The sequence below is a fragment of the Danio rerio genome, chromosome 7 (genome assembly GCF_049306965.1).
Source record: "Danio rerio strain Tuebingen ecotype United States chromosome 7, GRCz12tu, whole genome shotgun sequence".
Lineage (NCBI taxonomy): Eukaryota > Metazoa > Chordata > Actinopteri > Cypriniformes > Danionidae > Danio > Danio rerio.
The window spans coordinates 56,286,351-56,307,410 of NC_133182.1; the positions used below are offsets into that span (position 1 = coordinate 56,286,351).

Here is a 21,060-nt window from a genome sequence, read left to right on the forward strand (position 1 = left end):
GACTAAAGAAAATGTTATTTAAATTAAGTTACAAAGTCATAATTCCAAGAAACAAACTTTAAGATGCAAAAAAAGGTGTTAATTCTGAGTTTATAGGATTTGTTCCAGTGTTTGCAATTAAATTAAACTTTCATTTGACTGAGATTGTGGTTTGTTTGTTTTTTTTAAGCTGATTTTAAGCTGATATTATTTCTCACAGCTCTTTTCCTAAGAATTGTGAGAAGTTTACAAAACATTTTGCAATTGACATTTTTTTCTCACTTTAAACTATTTTTTGGTTAAGTTATTGAAACAAAAACAATAAAAATTGAATGTCACAATTGAGGGATTTTGTTCAGTATTAAAAACTTTCTTTTATTATATTATTAATATTTATTATTTATTTATTTATTTTTTGCATTTGCAAGTTTATAAGCTTTCTCACAATTCTGACATTTTCTTGCAATTCTACATTTTTTCAGTTAGTATTTTATTTTCTCAGAACTGCAAGATAAACTCGACTTGCTGGCAACTTTCTTCTCAAAATTGTAAAATCAGAGAAGTAAAAAAGAATTTAGTTTGTTTTATAGCTTTCCCCTATATTTTCCCTTTAAATATATAGTAATTGCAATAGTTTCATTTTAGTCGCGAGATGTAAACTTCCATTTGCAATTTTGTTATTTCCAATTGTAGAAAAAAAAAATAAAAATCATAATTGTAAGATAAAATAAACGCCAGACATAAATGCACTGGGGAAACATTTCTCATCCAAAGAGCCAAGTTTTTAAAACATTTCACAATATTATAAGATTTCGCTATAGACTTTTTTCCGCTCACTTTAAGCTATTTCTGGGTTAAGTTTCTGAGGAAAAAACTCCCTTCCCCCTCAAAATTACATCTTTCTAAGAGTTCTCACAATTCTAACTTAAATGACTTTTTTTAAGTTACAAAGTTGTAATTACAGGAAAACTATGAAACTATTTTTTGCACATTCAATTTTACTTGAAATTGTGATTTTATTTCTCGCAGTTTTTGCTTTTTTCCTCAGAATTGTGAAGTTTAACACTTTGCTTTTTTCTCACTTTTTAAATTATTTTTGGTTAAAGTTTTTGAGAAAAAAAAACTATTTCAATGTCAGAACAGCAAGATAATCTCTGACTTTCACTTTTATTCTCCAAATAAAAAGAAAGATTTCTGAGTTTGTATAATAGCATTCCCCTTGCATATTTTCCCTTTAAATTTTTGTGTGTTGGTAAGAAGCATCAATAACCCTATGGATGAAATCTGACCCAGAAATGGTTTTGTTCGACTTGCTCTACTAGTGTTTAGGAGTTTGAAGGTCCTGCCACTCTGCGTCCAGCGGTTGCTTTGAGTCTTCAGGTCCTGATGGCGAATGTGTGTATGTGAGTCCATCACATCGGAAACCAAAACAGAGGGGAAACCTGACCTCTATCATCCACCCGTTGAGTGCAAAGAAGCCAACAGCGTCCATCAATGCAGCTCCACAGCGCTGGAAAAATGGCTATAGATCTGCTGTTCAAACGACACTGAATATACAACGTCACCAACAGTAAAAGCCTTTCAGTTGTGATTCTTCTCTCTCGTCCACTTGATCATGGTCTCTGGAGAGCGATAGAGGAAGATGAGTTTGGAGTAGAGCTCTTCCTCCAGCTCCAGTTCTCCGGTTTCCCGCACAAGGAAGATGTCCATGCAGAGTTTGAGGATCCGGTCGGCGCAGGGCAGCTCCTCGAACATGATGGAGTGAGAAATCTCACTGAAAAAACCTCGCACAAACTTGCCAATCACCAGAACCACTGACACGTACAGACCCATGATGCTGGAGGAGGAGAAAACACCACGGTAAACACCAACAGATTTAAAATTCACCCAAAAATGAACATTTACTCACTGTTTACTCACCCCCAAGTGGTTATAAACCTTTATAGATTTGTTGAGCACAAAAAGAAGATATTTTGAAGAAAACATGTAATAATATGGAAGTCAGTGCTTACTGGTTTTGCAGATTTCTTCAAAATATCTACTTCTGTGTAGAAAAAAACTCAAAAAGGTTTAAAACAAGTGAAGGGAGAGTAACGAATTACACGATTTACCTTTTTGGGTAAACTACCCCTTTAATTATAAGAATATAAAAGCGTACTCTGAACACCTAAAGCCAAATATCAAATTCCCAGATTTTTCCAATAAAAAATTGAATTTACATTCACATCTAATGAATCTTGCTTATATTATATTAATATAATATTAAAATGGTTTGCATTGCATGATTTTAATAGCACCTTTGAGAACAATAATGGATAAGCAGGGCCAAGTAACAATTTATTTTTTTTATTTTTTATTTTGTCATCAGTACTTCAGTTTTTGAAGTTCTCATTTTGAAGTCAAAGGTCCTAAAATGTATATTGGTATATCATGCTGTTAATGGGAAACTGAATAAAAAACAAACAAAAAAAAAAAAACAATAAGGCACACAAAACAGATTAATATAAAAATACTGTACATAAAAATGACATTTTAATAAATAGAGACAAACATTTAAAGTGATCAACAAAAACCCCAGGTTTTCCTTGACTTTTAATTTCTGTAATAGACTTTGTTCAATTCCATAATATGGAACCCCAGTGAGAAGCAGTGAAATGTTTGCAGTATTAGTATAATTATTGAAGAGTTTTTTATGCTCAACGTGGCTGCATTGACTTTGTATGTAATTAAAAGAATATACATTGAATATTTTTCATATTGAAGTATTCTATTTATTTTGTAATTGCAAAAAGTTTTAAAAAACTATATATTTCTGTGATTGTGAAGATTGTTTTTTTACATTTAGTTCAGAAAACTGTGATGCAATATCACTTAAAATTTGTGGCAAATAATAAGTAACAATAATAATAATATTAATAATAATAATAATAAAAGACATTTAGTGAAAAGATGGTGAAGGTAAAAACACTTCTTTTGCCATTCTATGGATCAGAGCATCCTCAAAGAATGTATGATTTCCACCACACCACTGACAATGGCTTGACAGCAAACACTGTTTTAGGTATATTACAGAAATTGAAATACTAGCTCATATCCCGAGAGAGTTACGGGACTTCTGGATCTTCCGGGTGTGAAAAACAAAGCAGATGAGAGAAAGTATTAATTAAATCCCATGTAAAAACAAATGTAAAAAATTATTGACTGGGATTTTTGACTGTTTGGCACCATCTTGTGACTGAATAATGTGCAGATTAGTGTATACTCCATCAGCTGTTTTAGTTTCAGCTTTGCATTTAAAAAACTACTCTGGCTCAGAACAATGCGCCAATGTTTTGTGGCAAGTAGCTGTGTAATAAGCAAGACAAAGTACATCCAGGATGGTTGTTTCCACAGAATAAAGCCCTTCAGTCTTGTACAATAATAAATCTGTCAGGGATTATTTTGCGATAACAACCTCCTGGATGTTTTTCTCCCTGACATATAATATGGTCATATATTCCTAGCATAAAAAAACGTTCTCAGGGCAATCAAATATAGTTAAAAATCATCAAAAGTCCTCTCAAAGAATACAATTTACATAAAGCTTATGAGGAAAGACTTTTAGGTAAACCATAGGTAAAGACAGTAAAAAAAGCCTGCAGTAAATGTCATAAAAGGGATGAAGGCTTTACCCATATCCTGCGAGGAAGCCCAGACTCGGAGGACTGACTTTATCGTTGAAGATGATCATTGGCAGGACGTTACATGATTCTTTGCAGTCTGCAATACTGATGTCCCACCATTCCTGAGCTCCAGTGGTGTTTACAGAGGCTTCTCTCATTAGAGACACTGTCACATCCTGAAAGCCCTCCTCATCTCCTGCAGAACCACAAACAGGGTAGAATGAATGAGCTTTAACTGACTTTGTATGCGATTGAAATATAGATAGATGTGCCTGCAAATAAGGACTGTAACCACAAAACATACATTTAACCCCCTCGACTGTGACAGTCCAACCCCCGTCCCCTTTTTTTGCAATTATAATCTTATCATGATAGCCTATGTACCATTGGAGATGTCTAAGGCTTTAGAATATATATTTACCAACTTTTTTGTTTTATAGTAGATTAAAACACACTTACTTTCATCCTACAACCTTTGGGACCATTTTTGTTTGCATGTTTTAAACCATACCATTGCAGTCTAAACAAAGCATTCAAGACAAACTACACTCATTTTATTTTGTACACCTTACTAGCACCGGATTGGATCCACTTTTGCTTTCAGAACTGCCTTAGTCATTCATGGATAGTCAGATCATCTTGACCATGTCTACATGCCTAAATCCATTGGCTTGCTGCCATGCGATTGGCTGATTTGTAATTTCCGTTAATGAGTAGTTAGAGTGATGTACCTAAAAAAGTGGCCAGTGATTATGAGTAGTTATTAGTAGTGGATAGTTATTTTGAGAGGACAATAAATTTACACTGCTATAAACACTTTACACTGACTACTATTCATTGTGTCAAAGAGTCATTTCTGCACTGTTGTCCTATAAAAAGTTATAAATAAATATTTACAGAAGTAGGAGGGGTGTGCTCACTTTTGTGACATACTGTACACACACACACACAATATATATATATATATATATATATATATATATATATATATATATATATATATATATATATATATATATATAGGGGCTGATAATTTTCTCTTAAATTTTAAGGTAAACCGGGAACATATATGCCGTAGTTGAGAAGAAATTGTCACCACAAGTAGAAAAAGGCGTTGTTTAGTACCATCAAACAGCTGCATGACAGGTTTAGCTTCAGCTCCACTGGGTGCTCTGATGTAGTTAGGAAACATATGCGGCACATGTCTACAACAGAGATTATAAACAAAATCAGAATATAATTTAACAATACAATAAATATATAAAATCTACAATACAACACAATAAATAATATACGTTAATTACGAAACATAATACACAGACAAGCACTGATCCTTAAAGAGTATTTACAGTAGAGGTGTCATTTATATGCATCTATTATAGATATAGATAGTATTTTATATAGGATGCAACTGACCGCATTAAGATATCTGCTTTAACATTTGCTAAAATATTGTTACTAATACTGTAGTTTCAATTATACTTCATAATTCATTTACATTTATTCAATTAAGTTTATTTTAAGTTTATGGTTCTTTTCACAATAATTGTTGTTTCAAAATACCTTTACAAAAGGTGCAAATTATTGGATTAAAATTAAATTCAGTTATTAATTTTCTAGTTATTATTAAGGTTATTAGTTACCATAACTTTATTAGTTATTAATAACTTTAACTTATTAACTAGTAACTGATAGCTTTTAGCAGGAGAAGTTACTATATAGAAACATAGTTAACCTGCAGTTATATAGTATAGAGGTGATGTCTATGTGTATATGTTCAATGAAGTGTATTTGTGTATTAAGTGTATGTGTTTGATCTTGAGTGAGTCATCCGGGAACATGTAATCACTCTGACTTTGATCTGTGAATACATTCAAATCCATATCCTTTCATTGTGAATAATAGGTGGGTTAGTATATGCTTTATTCATTTGGTTTTGTTTCTCTTAACTTTGCACTTTTTTTTGGAAATATGGCACCATCTTGTGGCTGAATAATGAGCAAGTTAATGTGTATTCCATCAGATTTGCATTTAATTAAAGGGTCACAATAAACCAAAACTATTTTTTTGAGATGTTGATAGTCAAATAATATAAGATAAGATATAAGATATATATATAAGATAGTCATATATATATATATATATATGAGTGTCTCGCATTGCTAAAAACATCATTAGGACACATATATTTAGCTAAAAAGTGAAAATTGGTTGTTTTTGCATTGTTTAGAGCAAATTTGTTCTTCCAATTTGAAAAGAATTTTCGAAGCAACGTCACAGTGATTAGATCATTGTGTAAATTCCAGCACTGAGATTGGCTGTCTGTACCTGAGGGTACAAAGTGACATCATTGAGTTTTCAGCATTAATTCATGAGAAAGGCTTGGTTCGAACCAATCAGCATGCTCTATAGTGAATGAGACACAACTTCATTATTATGCATGCTATAGCTTCGAAGACTCCTTTTACCTGTTACAGTGTTCAGAGAGATGCCACAATGTGTTGCCAACCAAAATAAAACAAGTGGAGGAAGAAGAATTGTTAAAAGACATGGGTCGTCAGTGTTGCGTTTATAAATGTGCAGCAACGTGAGTTTTGTTTTCATTTCCCCGCTATGAAAGTGCTGCATGTGGACATGTCTGGATTACATTAATCTGCTAACACGCGACAAAAATATGTTTGTAAGGAGCGTTTTTTACCCAAGAGCTTTTTGAATCTGGAAATGGTGAAATCTGCATTTGCCACTGGTCTTCTTTTTAAAATGACGTGGTTCCAGTTGGTGTTAATTGTCCAGTCTCTACAGATTTAGTAAATGAGCGATTGGTGTTCTTTGTTTATGTTTCTCCAGATGGCAAAGTCAGCAGTACTCTTTCAGTTTTTAAAGACATACCTTAGTCAAAATGAATTTAGTTTACAGTAATATCACTACAATATTGAGATAGCAAAGTTAGATTGTATCGTCAGTAGCACGCTTTCAGTTTTTAAAGACTTTCCTTGAAATGAATGAAATTATTAAGTATTTTACAGTAATATTACTACAATATTATGCACTGAAAATGCTTTGTGTCACGTCTGGCGAGTAATCAATCAGGGAGTAATCAAAGGTGCGGATCCAGATGCAGCCAAAAAAACATTTATTTAAACAAACAAACAAAAGCAAAGCAACAAGAGAAACGCAGACATCATAGGAGTGACCAAAAACTAATGACAACGAAATGACAATAAAAACTGTGTGATCTGACCGGGACTTTAGTCTGACTGACATTAACAACATTTTGAAGTCATTATTTCTGGTGAAAGTACTATTAATGGAAGGACAGAAATCTGACATCTACTGACTTGTGGAAAAATCACTTACACAGGATCCTTTCGGGTGCCCAACAGCAGCGAGGCCAGGTCTGCTCGGACAGGGTTCTTTGGTGCTAAACTGATGGAGTGCTTGTCGAAAGTGTTTTCCACTGTTCCTCCCTTCCCAAGATCCCTTTCAGACACAAACACATGAGCATGAGCTTCTGCTGGTTTAATTCAACATCTCTGCATTTCTCTACACCAGACTAACCTCTGGAAGTTCCAGTCCAGACGGAGGGTCATGTCTCCTGTGCTGCTGAGCAGCTCCTTTATGAGCTCCTGTCTGCTTGGTGGACTGATCCGCCACACAGACCCAGAGCTGCCCTCAATGTTGGCCGTCACTATGTCTTCATAGCTGTACATGGTGATAAACTGCATGGCCACCTGTGGACACAATCAAGTTTTAGACACAGATGGACAAGCCGGGTGTTATATTCTGCAGAACTGGACAGATGTTGTTGCATTCATTTGTCAAGACCGAAACTATATAGTTGAAGTCAGAGTTATTAGCCCTCCTGAGTTGCCCCTGTATATTTTTTCCCCTACTTCTGTTTAACGGAGAGCACATTTTTAACACATTTCTAAACATGATAGTTTTAATAACTAATTTCTAATAACTGATTTATTTTATCTTTGTCATGATGACAGTACATCATATTTGACTAGATATTTTCAAGAAACTAGTATAAAGCTTTAAATTACATTTAAAGGCTTAACTAGGTTAATTAGGCAAGTTAGGGTAAATAGGCAAGTCCTTGTATAACGATGGTTTGTTCTCTACTGCTTTAAGGCTATTAATATTGACCTTTAAATGGTTCAAAAAAATGAAAACTGCTTTTATTCTAGCCAAAATAAAACAAATAAGACTTTTCCGGAAGAAAAAATATTATCAGACATACTGTAAAATGTCTTGCTCTGTTAAACATCATTTGATAATTATTTTAAAAAATAAAAAATAAAATAAATAATTACAGGAGGGTGAATAATTTTGCCTTCAACTGTATATGAGTAGTGTCCTGATATAGTTGCCAACACAATATTCTTCTGACATACCGTATACCCTTTTGATTTACACCTATCACAAATCTTTAAAAAAAATTTCTGAATACATAATAATTATATACAATAGTAAATAATGGGATGCTTTACAATATTATATTTGTGCTCATACATTAGATTAGTCGGTATTGAAGCCAAATCTGGGGATAATCTAACAAAAGAATTACGATAATTGTCCAAACACTATTCAACCAAAATGTATATGTTAGAGAAAAATATTAAACGTAACTGTAAAAAAAAAATAAATAAATAAAGTGGTTTGTCGTTGTTTAAATTTAATTGTATTATCTTTCAATTTTCATGTTTGGTGAACAATTATTTTTATATATATTTATTTTATATATTTAAACTTAATATTAATATTAAACTTAATATTATAACTTAAATAACTTAGTTAAACCTTTAAATGTCACTTTAAGTTGTATAGAAGTATATTGAAAAAGATCTAGTAAAATATTATTTACTGTCATCATGGCAAAGATAAAATAAATCAGTTAGAATTAGAAATGTGTTGAAAAAAAATATTACTCCATTAAACAAAAGATGGGGAAAAAATAAACAGGGGGGCTAATAATTCTGACTTCAACTGTACACACACACACACACACACACACACACACACACAAAAAAAAATATAAATCTATATTATTACATTAATAATACTTGCATTACATTAAATGGGATAGTAACCCTATAAACCTACAGTCACCATATAACCTATAATACCTATATGATTTCTAAGGCCTTTATTTTATTAACATAATTAGAACTGCTGACCAACCTATTGTCCACAGTTTGCTACACATGTTTGATTGTATAGCAGGTAGAAGGCATTTAGTATAATGCAGTGTATGAGTTGTTGTACACTACATCTGCTGTGAATTATTATAAAGCCAAGGTTTTTTCTTTTATCTATATATTTTAAAACTCGTGTAACAATGCATCAAATATGATTCATCAGGTTTCTTAGGGTCATATCTTAATGTGATTGTAGTGCACTGGAGTGTTTGTTTTGCTCCACACATAAAGCTTTGATCTAAAAAAAAAACAAAAAAAAAAATTTAAATATCACCCCTTACTGAAAAATATAGTTAAGGATATAAAGTGACAACTGATATTTACTAATATTTAACTCTCTAAGTTTCATCTTAATTTCATCTGAGTAAAACTAAGGTGTGTTTAAGTATGAGCTCCATAAAATCATACTATATTATCCTTATAAGCACAGTGGAACAAAAACTCCATATACTATGATTCATTTATGGCTATCATTTCATATATCAGGTTTAGCGAATTACTTTGAGAATGAGTTATGACTGTTGATGTCCACTTACAGCATTTTTGCTAAACTGATTGTTGAGTTGATTGTAGCGACTCTCTGTAAAGGGCTGGATGGACTGCTGCTGCACACTCATTGTAAATAAAGGCTGTCAGAGAAAACACATATCAAATATCAGATGTAAAATCTCAAATAAAATCAGCCAGATTCTGCTATTTTACATTTTTATCTTCCCACACACTAAGAAACAAAGGTACAAAAGCTGTCACTGAGGCGGTACCTTTTCAAAAAGTACACTTTTGTACCTTACATGTGCACATTGGTACCTTAAAGGAACTTTTTTGTAGCTAAAAGGTTTACTTTTGTACTTTTAAGGTACTATGAAGTACACAATTGCACTTTTTTATGTATAAATATGTACTTTTTAAGGTACAAATGTGGACCATGATAGGTATAAAAGTGTACTTTTTGAAAATGTACCACCCCAGTGAAAGCTTTTGTGTCATTATTTCGGACAGTGTATTTCGGAGTCATTTGCATTTAAAGAGACACATAAAAAGTGTTTATGCTTCAGGTCAAAAACAGGGCTATTACAGAGTAGTATAACTTGAGCTGAAATATATGCTGATATTTTAAGCTAAAACGTGTAGTTTCAACAAGAATAGGTTTTGTTACATTATAGCTGGCATCCACATGACATCTTCAACCCATGAAAATAGTGTTTTAAAAATGCTGAAAACCCTGTTGTAGATTGGAAACACTGGTGTTCAGTTTCAGTATAGACAGACTGAAATACAGCCTTTAGAAAACAGAGGCGTGGCTATCACAGTCCCTCTCTGATGGGTCTTCCAGACTATTGCTTAGATATTATTCCCCGATTCGTTAAGCTCCTCCATTTGGCCATTATACAACCAGTAGACAACAAGTACGGATGCCAGCAAAATATGCACATGCCCATAGAGCTTGAATGGTCATGTATCGAGTATTTTACACACTATATTGTGTGCGCAGACTTTTTTTCTGAAATGCAATAAAAATGGCAACATGATCAACGCTTTCATTCTAACACACTTTATTAAAATAACCAAAAACAAAATAATGAAAGGGTAGTCAATTTGCACAGAGAGCATTGTTGATTTTTTTTTTTAAGTTTTCAAAGCATTTTTCCAAAAGATGTCAAAATAAGATGTCACCAAAGATTATACAAATTGCTGAAACCCCAGAGTGGATGAAAACATCCCCAACAGCACACAAAAGGTTAAATTAGTTAGTGAAAGTATTAAACATTTATAGGACTATCAAGTGATTGTATTTTACCTCATAACCTCCAAGCTTAACCGTGACCGTGACATCAACAGGATGATTAACTACACCAACTACAGATTTAACAAGCGAGATGAAGAGCAGCGGGAACCAAATGATGCAAATGAGGAAGAGAATGATGAGGCCGCCCATCCCATACTTGACTATCCTCTTTTTCTTCTGCCCTTTTGGCTGGGGATATTTCTGCAGAAAAAAAATAGATTAAACAGACAACAATAAAAATCCTAGGTTAAAAAGAAATACATTTTCATTATTTACTCACACTCACGTAAGGGAAGGGTATTTTTTTTTTATTTAGCTGGGCTACTTATAGTAAGTTTGGATTAATCTGATTGACTAACTATTGATTGTAGATGAGAGACCAGCTGCAGTTAATCATATCATATGCTCCTCTCGAAATTAGTTTGTGAAACTTCACGAAGATTGAGGGGTTAACATCGATGCTGAGGAACTGCACTACAGTCTTCAATAAAGTCTTCTCCCCATAAGAACATTGGTCAGCTTACTTATTTTATGTATTAGAGCAATCAAATACATTGGAGAGCCACCCAAGAATGGTTAAGCCAAATACAGCAAAATCTAACATAAAGAAATAACACAGAAAGATTTGAAAACAAGTGGAGGATTTTTAGTGAACTATCCCTTTAAGAAGATAAGATAACTCTACATTTATAACTGTAATTTTTTAGCTTCAGATTTAAAAGATGAACATTTTCCATGAACTGAATAAAACAGGCCTAAAACTAGAACATGGTGATCAATCTTTGTCACACAGCTTTTAATCTATTTTTTGTGAATTTATTTTAGCAAAATGTCACATAGTTATAAAATTACATTTTCAACCCAAGTGTAGTTTTATTTAGTTCTGATCTATACTTATGATATTATGTTGTTTCTTTTTAAAAACCATATTCAGTTGCTTAGTATTTTGGGGATTCACTGTGGTGCTCAACCAATCATGTTAAATTAATATATTTTACCCTTGTTCTAAATATGCCTGACAAATTTTTTAATAAATTATTTTTTAAATTAATTAATTAGGATTGTTATTTTTTCTAACCACAAAAAAGAAAATAAGATCTAATTACATTGTTTTAATGTAGCGGCAAAATATTTATCTGTGCTCATTTTGTTCAGCGGCTTTTAAATGAAAAAAAAAAAATACAATTTATAATACAACCACACAGATATATTTAATTGTAGGTTATTTGTATTGTATACCAAACATTAAAACAAACCAAAATATAAACTGTTTATTGTATATTGGCAGTGTTGCGTAAGTTACTTTAAAAAAGAACAGATTACAAGTTACTGACTACTACTGGAAAATTGTAATCTGATTACGTTACTAATTACTCCATGTAAAAAGTAATCAGATTACTAATTACTTTAGTTTTAAGTTATTTAAAAAAAAACATAAAATATACCTATAAAAATACTAAATAAACTGCAGCTTTTTTAGTACTTTAATACTCACTGAAAAACATTACAATGGGTTGATCACAGCAACTTGACATACTCAAAAGACTTAAAGTAGGGGTGTTCAAACCGGTGTCCTGCATATTTTAGTTCCAACCCCAATTAAACACCTCTGGACCAGCTAATCAAGCTCTTTCTATAAGTATACTATGTATACTAGAAACTTTCAGGAAGATGTGTTGAAGGAAGTTGGAGCTAAACTAAGCAGGACACCGGCCTTTTAGGACCGAGTTTGGACACCTCTGATTAAAAGAGTTCACCCAAAAATTAAAATTCTCTCATCATTTACTATACAATCTGGATATCTGTAACCATTGACATCCATAGTATGCAAAAGCACTGCAGTGTTTGGGTGTTCTGGGTTTGTCTGAGGTAATTAGTCTACCAAAATGTGTATATTCCATACAAAGCATAAAGCTGATTGGTCAGTTCTTGTAACGTGACTCACTGTTTTCAACTGGTGTGCCTTGAAAATGTAATTGTAATATTCACTCCAAATGTGTGCGCAAGCCACACGCCTCCATGTGAAAAAATGAACTTGCACGCGCAAAAGTTAACGGTCCCATAAGCAGTTATGCTTCTCTTTAGACTCAGAAGACACCTTCACTACTGATCCTGCACAAAATAAAAAATGTATTTAACCCGTTTCGGCTGAGTTGGACTGCCGTGTTTTTGGGCGCCCGTGTCCTCCATGGTGACGAGTACTGTTGTAGATAATGTTTTCTCTTCAAATGCTTGAACAAGTTGGTGGTTGAATTAAAAGCAGTTGAATAGACAGCATTTCACAGCAGTATTTGTTTTTATGCTCAAACAAAGTAATGTCTGTATTTCCACTTGAAGAAGCAACCACTCTCGTCAGCAGCCATTTCAGCTCGCGTTCTCCAGGAATTTAAAAGCACATGCTTATTAACTGACGTTGCAGCAGAAAACGTGATTTGAAAGAAGTATTTTTCCTTCTAAAAACTATATTAGTAACATAAGTAATGCAATTACATTAACTTTAGTAACTGTAATCAAATTACACAAATTTAAAATGTAATTCAATACATTACTGCGTTCCCCAAAAATGTCATTAGAATATAGTAACGCGTTACTGTGGAACACATTACACCCAACTCTGTATATTGGTGTGTGTAAAATATCACAACAGTTCAATTTAATCTGAATGAAAAATTATAAACAGTTTTATTTATTATTTAGAAGTATAATTGAAAAACAAGCTAAAGACCTACTTTTTCTGTTTCCCGGCTACACTTGATGATGAAGATGTTAGCATAGATGTCCTCCACACACATCCAGTTAGAGAGAGAGAGTGTGGTGTCTGTCCAAACCCAGTCCATCACAGCTCGAAGCTCCACTAAAAATGGAACCAGACGGAATCTATGGAGAAACACACAGTAAATGAACAAATAGTGGCTATCAAACAATCGTATTTAAAAAAAATAAGATGAACATTAAGAGACAAGAAGTGCTCACCCTTGGAAGAGGAACAGGTTAAGATGATTGAATTTTTTAGTGAGGAAGTTTCCAAGGATTCTTGTAGGGTATCCACAGCGGATCTGATACGCTGACAAAGTGAAGTAGATGCACTTGAAAAAATACCAGAGCTGAGCCACCGAGTTATGATTGAACATCCTGTGAAAAAAAAGGAGATGACTCACTCTTTGAAAAAAAAATAATAATAATAAATAAATGCACTCCTGGAGTCTTTCTTACCTTTCAGTGACAGCAGGAAGGATAAAAAACATCCAAAGGTGGATGCCAAAAACCAGGATAACCTGGAAGATGAGCTTTCCCAAGATGCTCTTCCGCAGGTATAATGCTCGATCGATGATCATGGTGCTGAACTGAATGAGGAGCATGACCAGAAATGCCTCAGGGACCTGGTCCTCGGACAGAGAGGAGGCTATATCTGCCGCCGCCGAGTGTTTCTGAGAAAGAGCAAACATTTAATATTAAAAATCCTCACTGGATATTGACATTCCTCTACATTTTTTTATCTAATGATATCTGTCTATTTTCTGTACTCACCCCAAAAGCCCAGAAACCAAAGATAATGATGATAAAATCCACTACGTCAGTGAGGAACATAAGAGCATAGACATCAGTTGAGGCCCTGTACTCCGCATGCAGGATGTTCTGGAAGAAATCCCAGGTTGGCCTGTACACATTCTTCACTCTGCACAGACCAAAAACACACCATGATTAAATAAATGACAATTAAACCCAAATATCACATTGATTCAATAAAATATGCAGGTACCTATGAACAAGTAGAGAAGACCACGTTTAAGTGACTTTTTTACATTATGAGATGGTAGCCTAAATATGTATGACACCTTTGAGCAACATTAAGCTGTTTGTGTACAGTATGTAAGGAATGATTACAAGTTGCATTATTAAAACAAAAGTATGAATATTTGAGTTGGTATTGCACCCATCACCCTATTACACCCTAATAATTCAATGGCCTGGAGTAGGGCTGAGCTAAAAATTGAAATAAGATGACAATGAAATCATGATTTAACAAAAGCAGTGTTTGTCATGCAGATTTTGTCATAGAAGGTTGTATGATCAGTAGTAAATCTTGGCCAAAGGCCAGAGGGCACTCTTGCATGGACACTTCAAATACCCATGAAGAAGAAACCCAGGAAATCCCTATAGAGTGGAGGAACTATGACGTCAATTTGAATGCAAAATCCGGAAGAGAGTTAGCATTTTAGCAGTTCCGGTTCCCTTGTCCTAAAGTCAAAGAGTTTTTTTTTTTTATTGGATTTTGGTTAAATCACGTAAATAAGGTTTGTGGTTAACACAAACTCAAGATACTTTCACGTTGTATTCTACGACATAAAACACATCAATCAGTTACATCACAATCTTGATTTTTTAAATCGGTTGCGCTTCTTTAAAAAGACAGTTGCTATCAAGTTTGCTAAATGGGGCGGAGTCAGAGACAGTATACGTCATCGAGCTGGAACGCAGCCCACTTTAAATTTACAGCTTGTGTTGGGCATTTGGATTTGTCTGTTATTTAAGTATTTTTATAAATAGTATTTTATAGTTTGTAGTATTTTTCTATTTGGGCATTCATATGGTGTGTAGCCTTCACTTAAACTTGTCGTGACAGATTCGTTTGTTGATCATTTACTTTAATTAAGCTATTTTATGAAGATACTGCTTACCATAGCATAGCCTGACTATTTCCTGCTTTCAGTAATGTAAATGTGTAAATAAATTTGTAAAATAAACTTTTTTTTATCAATTATTTTACTTTTTACTTTTATTCAATTATTTTACTTTTTTTTTTTCAATTATTTACTGAGTTTTTAACGTGATTGTTTTACATTACCATACATCTAATGATTTTTATAATTGTTTTTCATCACATTTAACTTGTTATAACTGCAATATTTATATTCACAAAAAAAAAAAAAAAAAAAAAAAAAGAATGTATGTAAAAAGTATTCAAATTGATTAAAGAATATGGTAAAACTGAACAATACATTACATTCCACACCAGGACTATAAGCTGATATGATCTGTTCTGATCTACAGGGTAAAGATCATAAATATGCACTGGATATCAAATACAGACCATGAGCATATACAGTTGAAGTCAGAATTATTAGCCCCCCTTTGAATTTTTTTTTCTTTTTAAAATATTTACTAAATTATGTTTAACAGAGCAAAGACATTTTAATAGTGTATCTGATGATGTTTTGTCTTCTGGAGAAAGTCTTTATTTGTTTCATTTCGGCTAGAATAAAAGCAGTTTTTAATTTTTTAAACACTATTTTAGAGACAAAATTATTAGCCCCCTTTAAGCTATATTTTCTTTTGTTAGTCTACAGAACAATCCATCGTTATACAATAACTTGCCTAATTACCCTAACCTGCCTAGTTAAACTAATTAACCTAGATAAGCATTTAAATGTCACTTTAAACTGTATAAAAGTGTCTTGAAAAATATTTAGTAAAATATTACTTACTGTCATCATGGCAAAGATCAAATAAATCAGTTATTAGAAATGAGTTTTTAAAACTATTTTGTTTAGAAATGTTTTGAAAAAATCTGCTCTCGTTTAAACAGAAATTAGGGAAAAAAATATAACAAAAACAAACAAGTGGTCTAAAAAAAATTCAGGGGGACTAATAATTCTGACTTCATCTATATATATATATATATATATATATATATATATATATATATATATATATATATATATATATATATATATATATATGGCTCTTGATGGCCAGTCCTATACTGCACCTTAGTTCTGCATTCATTTCAAAGGAGCACTACCCTCTACTAAAATGGCAGCTCTATTGACGCATTCCTTTCAATAGACAACAACAGGGTAGGTGACATCTAATGTAAATCTCTAAGAGTTTAGATAAACAGAACAAGAATCTTACACGGACAAGAAAAGGCTTTTGAATTTCCCTTCAATAGCATTGAGTAGTTTTTTACTGGTCTCCTTGCTGTGTTTGGTCTTGCACTTCTTCTTCTTCTTTTTGGGTTCTTTCTGAACAGCATCTATAAAAAATGACAAAACAACAGACTCAGTAGAGCCATTTTAGCATTAATCTTATATTACTATTATAGTTACTTGACTGACCTGGTTCTGCTTTTTTTTTCTTGCGGAAGCGAAGGAAGTGACTCTTTTTCATCCCATCATTTTTGACTGTATCAGAGGTTTTTGTGTTGTTTGTGTGTGAGTTGGGCTCTGGGTCAGTCTGTATTTCAGCATCGGTTGGTGTTTCTGCCGACGGTGTCAGTGACAGCACCTCAGTGTTGGGCTCTGGCTGTGCTTGACTGTCCTCTTCATCTGAGTGTTGAAATTTTTTCTCATCGTTTTCATTCTTGCTATTCTCGGCAGGTGACAGATCACTCTTCTCTTCCAGAGGGCCCTCCTGGTCCCACAGACCATAACGCTAGGAGACAAAATGGAAATCACAAGCATTTACAAGCCAGATATTACTCCAAGTAATATCAGAGAGATAATCTATAAACAAACATACAGTTATGGTATTCATAGCTATAAATTCCATGTTGTGTCTACATAACATTTTAGTTTACTTAAAGTAGGCATTAACTGGAAGGTACTGACTTTTATTTGGGTATGGTGAATATTGAGTAGAAAGCAGGGCTTTCTTTTCCACCTCATTCCCTAATAGCAAACTAATGCTAAGATGGGCTTAGTTAAGGATACTGACATGCAATTTTTTAATTACATGTTTAGGTCTTATTTCAAGTCTAATAATACAAAGTCGTATTTCAAGAAGTATTTTTAGATGAATTAAAATTATTGTCTTGCTTTTAAAAATAAGAAGCAGAACTCTTACATGCCCCCTTACTGATTGTGACTCCAAACCATAATTTTTTTTTTCACTAAACTTGACAGATTTCTGTGAGAATGTTGGGTCCATGCGAGTTTTAATTGGTCCTCTGCAGTATTTGTGAAAATTGGGATGCAGTTCAACAGATGATTCAATGGAAAAATCTACCTTCTGACACTTTTTCAAATGATCAACTAGAAGTTACGTTATTATTTGTTGCTCTTACAACTGGGATCGATGACAAGATGTCAGGTATTGTTGACCCTCTAAAACAGCTATGTTAGTCTAGGTTTGTTTTTTTGTTTTTTGTTTTTTTTTACTACCTGGAGAAGTGAGCGGTGAAAGAAGAGCACCAGCAGTTGAAGCAGATCATATCGGATGTAGTTGTCAGTTTTTTCCAGGCCCAGGATGCGTGGAGGGAAGAAGGGCTTGTCCTCATTCAACTTCAGCTCATACTCAGTATTCCATGGGAAAAAGCCGAACTGAAAGAGGTATTTGACCACCACCATTACCTGAGGAAAACACATCAGGCCAGAGATAAAAATAAGTCATTATTGTTCATATTCCAAAATATTTATTTAGAATTTTCTCAACTATACTTACTAACTTAACTTATACTAACTTCTATTATATTGTATTGTATTGTATTGTATTGTATTGTATTGTATTGTATTGTATTGTATTGTATTGTATTGTTTTAAATACCTATATACTTTTGGAATTTAATTTTACTTTGACCATGTAAAACAACATCTGCTTATGTTACTAGTTTGGGTCTCTGAATAGAAGGCGCCTTAATGCTTCTTAAATCTGAGCTCTATATTATAGATTATTATATTATATGAGCAATAAAAAGAGTGAAACGTCAAATATGATAATCACTCAACCAATCAGGTAATAAATAAATAAATTGTACAACAACACATGTGAAAATGTTTTATTTTTTATATTTTTTGTTTAAAGGTTCAATAAATTGTTCCATTTAAAAACTGTTACCACTTTAAAACAATGGTCCATTAATTAATGTTTGTTAATGTAATTACTAACACAAACAAACAGTTAGTAATACATTTATTATGGCATTTATTAAACTTTGTTAATGTTTATGTTATTTATGTAATGCTAGATTATTAAATGCTTTACAATATTATTTATCCTAAGTTAATGTTAGTAAAAACATTAACTAAAATTAACTAATAGACCATTATACAAGTGTTACCAAAAGGCTCATCCATCAGGGTTTATTGTGGTCAACACTTCAAATAAAAACGTCCGAAAGCTCTAAAATGCTTTATTCAAAGATTCCCAGCTTTCTTTTCATCAAATTTTGATAACATAGATGTGTTCATCACTGCCTTTGATATGTCACAATCATGTACTTTCAATTTCTGACAGTAAAAATAAATAAATAAATAAATAAAAATTCCATCTCAAATTTTGAGATTTGCAACAAACTCATGGTGCATTCCATTCCATTGCAATGCCCAGTGGAAATGTGCCTAAATTCTCAAGCTTGCATTGACTTTGTATGTAATTGACTCAAAATGAATACTAAATTTTACTCTTTGTGTGAACCCAGCATTAATGCAGTGATCCAGCATGTCAGCTGCCTAAGCTTTTAGATGCAGCCAAAGGTAAACTTTCTTTCAGTTTTTTTTTTTTATGTGAAATGAAGTTTGTTTATTTATTGCCAAATCAGCAACTCATCTGGCTATTTCATGGCAAGACCAACATAAATAAAAACATATTAAATAATAATCATTTCAATAACAACTTCATATTTCAATAAGAAATTATGCAAAGTAAATACAAACATATACATTTAAAAAAAAATAGAAAAACTTCACATTAAAAACAATAGATTTTTCATAACTTAAAATTCTTTTTTGGAATATTTTTCAAAAGAATTAAAAAAAAATTTGCATTCTAATACAATGTGTTTTATGGTAGGACATAATGGTGATTACGTTCTTCAATAAATACAAGTGTGTCAACCTAGAGTGACTTACTGTTGGCTAAGACTTGTTTTATATTCTAGCTATATTTTAGATTTCTAAGGTTTTAAAATATTTTATATTTGGTCAAATTTTCTATATCTATAACCTATAATTGTTTATCTAAAATTGTCTGTGTTTTACTTGTTATTATACTGCATAATTTAGCTTCTTATTGATAACAGCTTGTTTTTTTAGGTTGTGTGAGGTTGTAAAAGCATTTTACTGCATATTGCATTGTGTATGTGACAAATAAAATTTGAATTTGAATGACCAACTCTGCATCTGATATAAAATTCTGGTCACGTCTGGTTTAAAAAATAAAACTTGCTAAGTGTCTTTCAAATATATGTGGGTTAAACATATTAACAAAGGCTGTGTACATCCTCTCACCTCTGTATAGATGATGGCCGTCATCCAGAACCTCTTGGAAGGCCGTGGCACAGACAGCATTGCCCACAGGAAGACCAGAACTGGCAGCACCAGGGAGATAACAGAGGCTGTCACCAGGTTATTGAGCACAATAATGAAATAACAAACCAGCTCAGAGTGAGCCGCCAGGACATTATAGAGAGCAAAGAGCAGCTTCAGCAGTCGGTTCTGAGACGAGTAGAACTCACGACTCTGGATCAACTCATCCACCCTGAACGGCCTGAAAGAGAAATCACAGAGATGAACTACAATGTAACTAAAGAACAAAATACTTTACTGTAGGGTAAATAAACCTTTTTTGGTCCCACTGAAATTAAAAGTGAGGGTGGGTTAAGTTGTAAGGGAGGGTCAACAGTGCTAATTTACAATTGAAAAACATGCATTTACACAATAAGTACATTGAAATTTATCATACTCATCAGAGTAACAATATATCAGTTAAAGCCACAATATAAAATTTGACCATTTTCTTGGAAAAAAAAATCAATTATGAATTTAGTTTAGATGTAAAACAGATACTGAAAAGACAAAAGTGTCATTATTTTGCTCATCTAGTTTTAAAGTATTTCAATACCATTGAAGTTTAAAACATAAAAAAAGTTTCAAAAATATCTTTGCGTTGTATAATTGCACTTGCTTAAATATTAAAATGATTAATTATTTATGAATAACAGTAGTATTTTTTGAACTTTAATTTAATGAAAAATATACACATTTATGATAATTCATAAACGTATCAGCTTTCATTTGAAAAACTAAAATTCACTTAAAAAGCACCTATGATGAAAACCATTTTTTGTAAGCTGTTTGGAAAAAAACTGCGTGTAGGTATAGTAGTGGTGTAACGGATCACAAATCTCACGATTCAGATCACACTACAGTGTTTGTGTCACGAATCAGACCAATTGTTAGATCAGCAAAAAAAGAGGAGACAAATGTCATTGCTTTCTATTTATACAAAAATTTTACAGGAAAAACCACTGGTTTTAACAAACATAAGTTAGAAGCTTTAATTTAATAAAAATAAAAAATCAAGAAAGAACCAGCTGAAAAACAGGAAAATATTCAATACAAAAAATTATTTGTTGATGATAATGTTAAATATAGAAATCTAAAATCTTGTACAATATATATTTACTTTCAATTAAAGATTCAACAATTCA

The 21,060-nt window shown here is 32.6% G+C and overlaps 1 protein-coding gene across 3 annotated transcripts in view; it reads right to left on the minus strand.

The window, feature by feature from the left end:
* Positions 1-1,127: 1,127 nt before the first annotated feature.
* piezo1 (piezo type mechanosensitive ion channel component 1 (Er blood group)) overlaps positions 1,128-21,060 on the minus strand; it is a 188,287-nt gene continuing 168,354 nt past the window's right edge. For all 3 annotated transcript variants that reach the window (XM_691263.10, XM_073907343.1, XM_073907344.1), the window contains 15 exons: positions 19,859-20,117; positions 17,795-17,983; positions 16,751-17,066; positions 16,548-16,668; positions 14,160-14,307; positions 13,845-14,059; positions 13,605-13,763; positions 13,361-13,508; positions 10,644-10,832; positions 9,382-9,474; positions 7,200-7,372; positions 6,999-7,121; positions 4,767-4,846; positions 3,651-3,837; positions 1,128-1,816 (listed from right to left, as the gene is read on the minus strand). In XM_691263.10, the coding sequence (XP_696355.4) occupies positions 1,561-1,816; positions 3,651-3,837; positions 4,767-4,846; positions 6,999-7,121; positions 7,200-7,372; positions 9,382-9,474; positions 10,644-10,832; positions 13,361-13,508; positions 13,605-13,763; positions 13,845-14,059; positions 14,160-14,307; positions 16,548-16,668; positions 16,751-17,066; positions 17,795-17,983; positions 19,859-20,117 (2,656 nt within the window). In that variant the 3' untranslated portion in view covers positions 1,128-1,560. The remainder of the gene's footprint in view (positions 1,817-3,650; positions 3,838-4,766; positions 4,847-6,998; positions 7,122-7,199; positions 7,373-9,381; positions 9,475-10,643; positions 10,833-13,360; positions 13,509-13,604; positions 13,764-13,844; positions 14,060-14,159; positions 14,308-16,547; positions 16,669-16,750; positions 17,067-17,794; positions 17,984-19,858; positions 20,118-21,060) is intronic.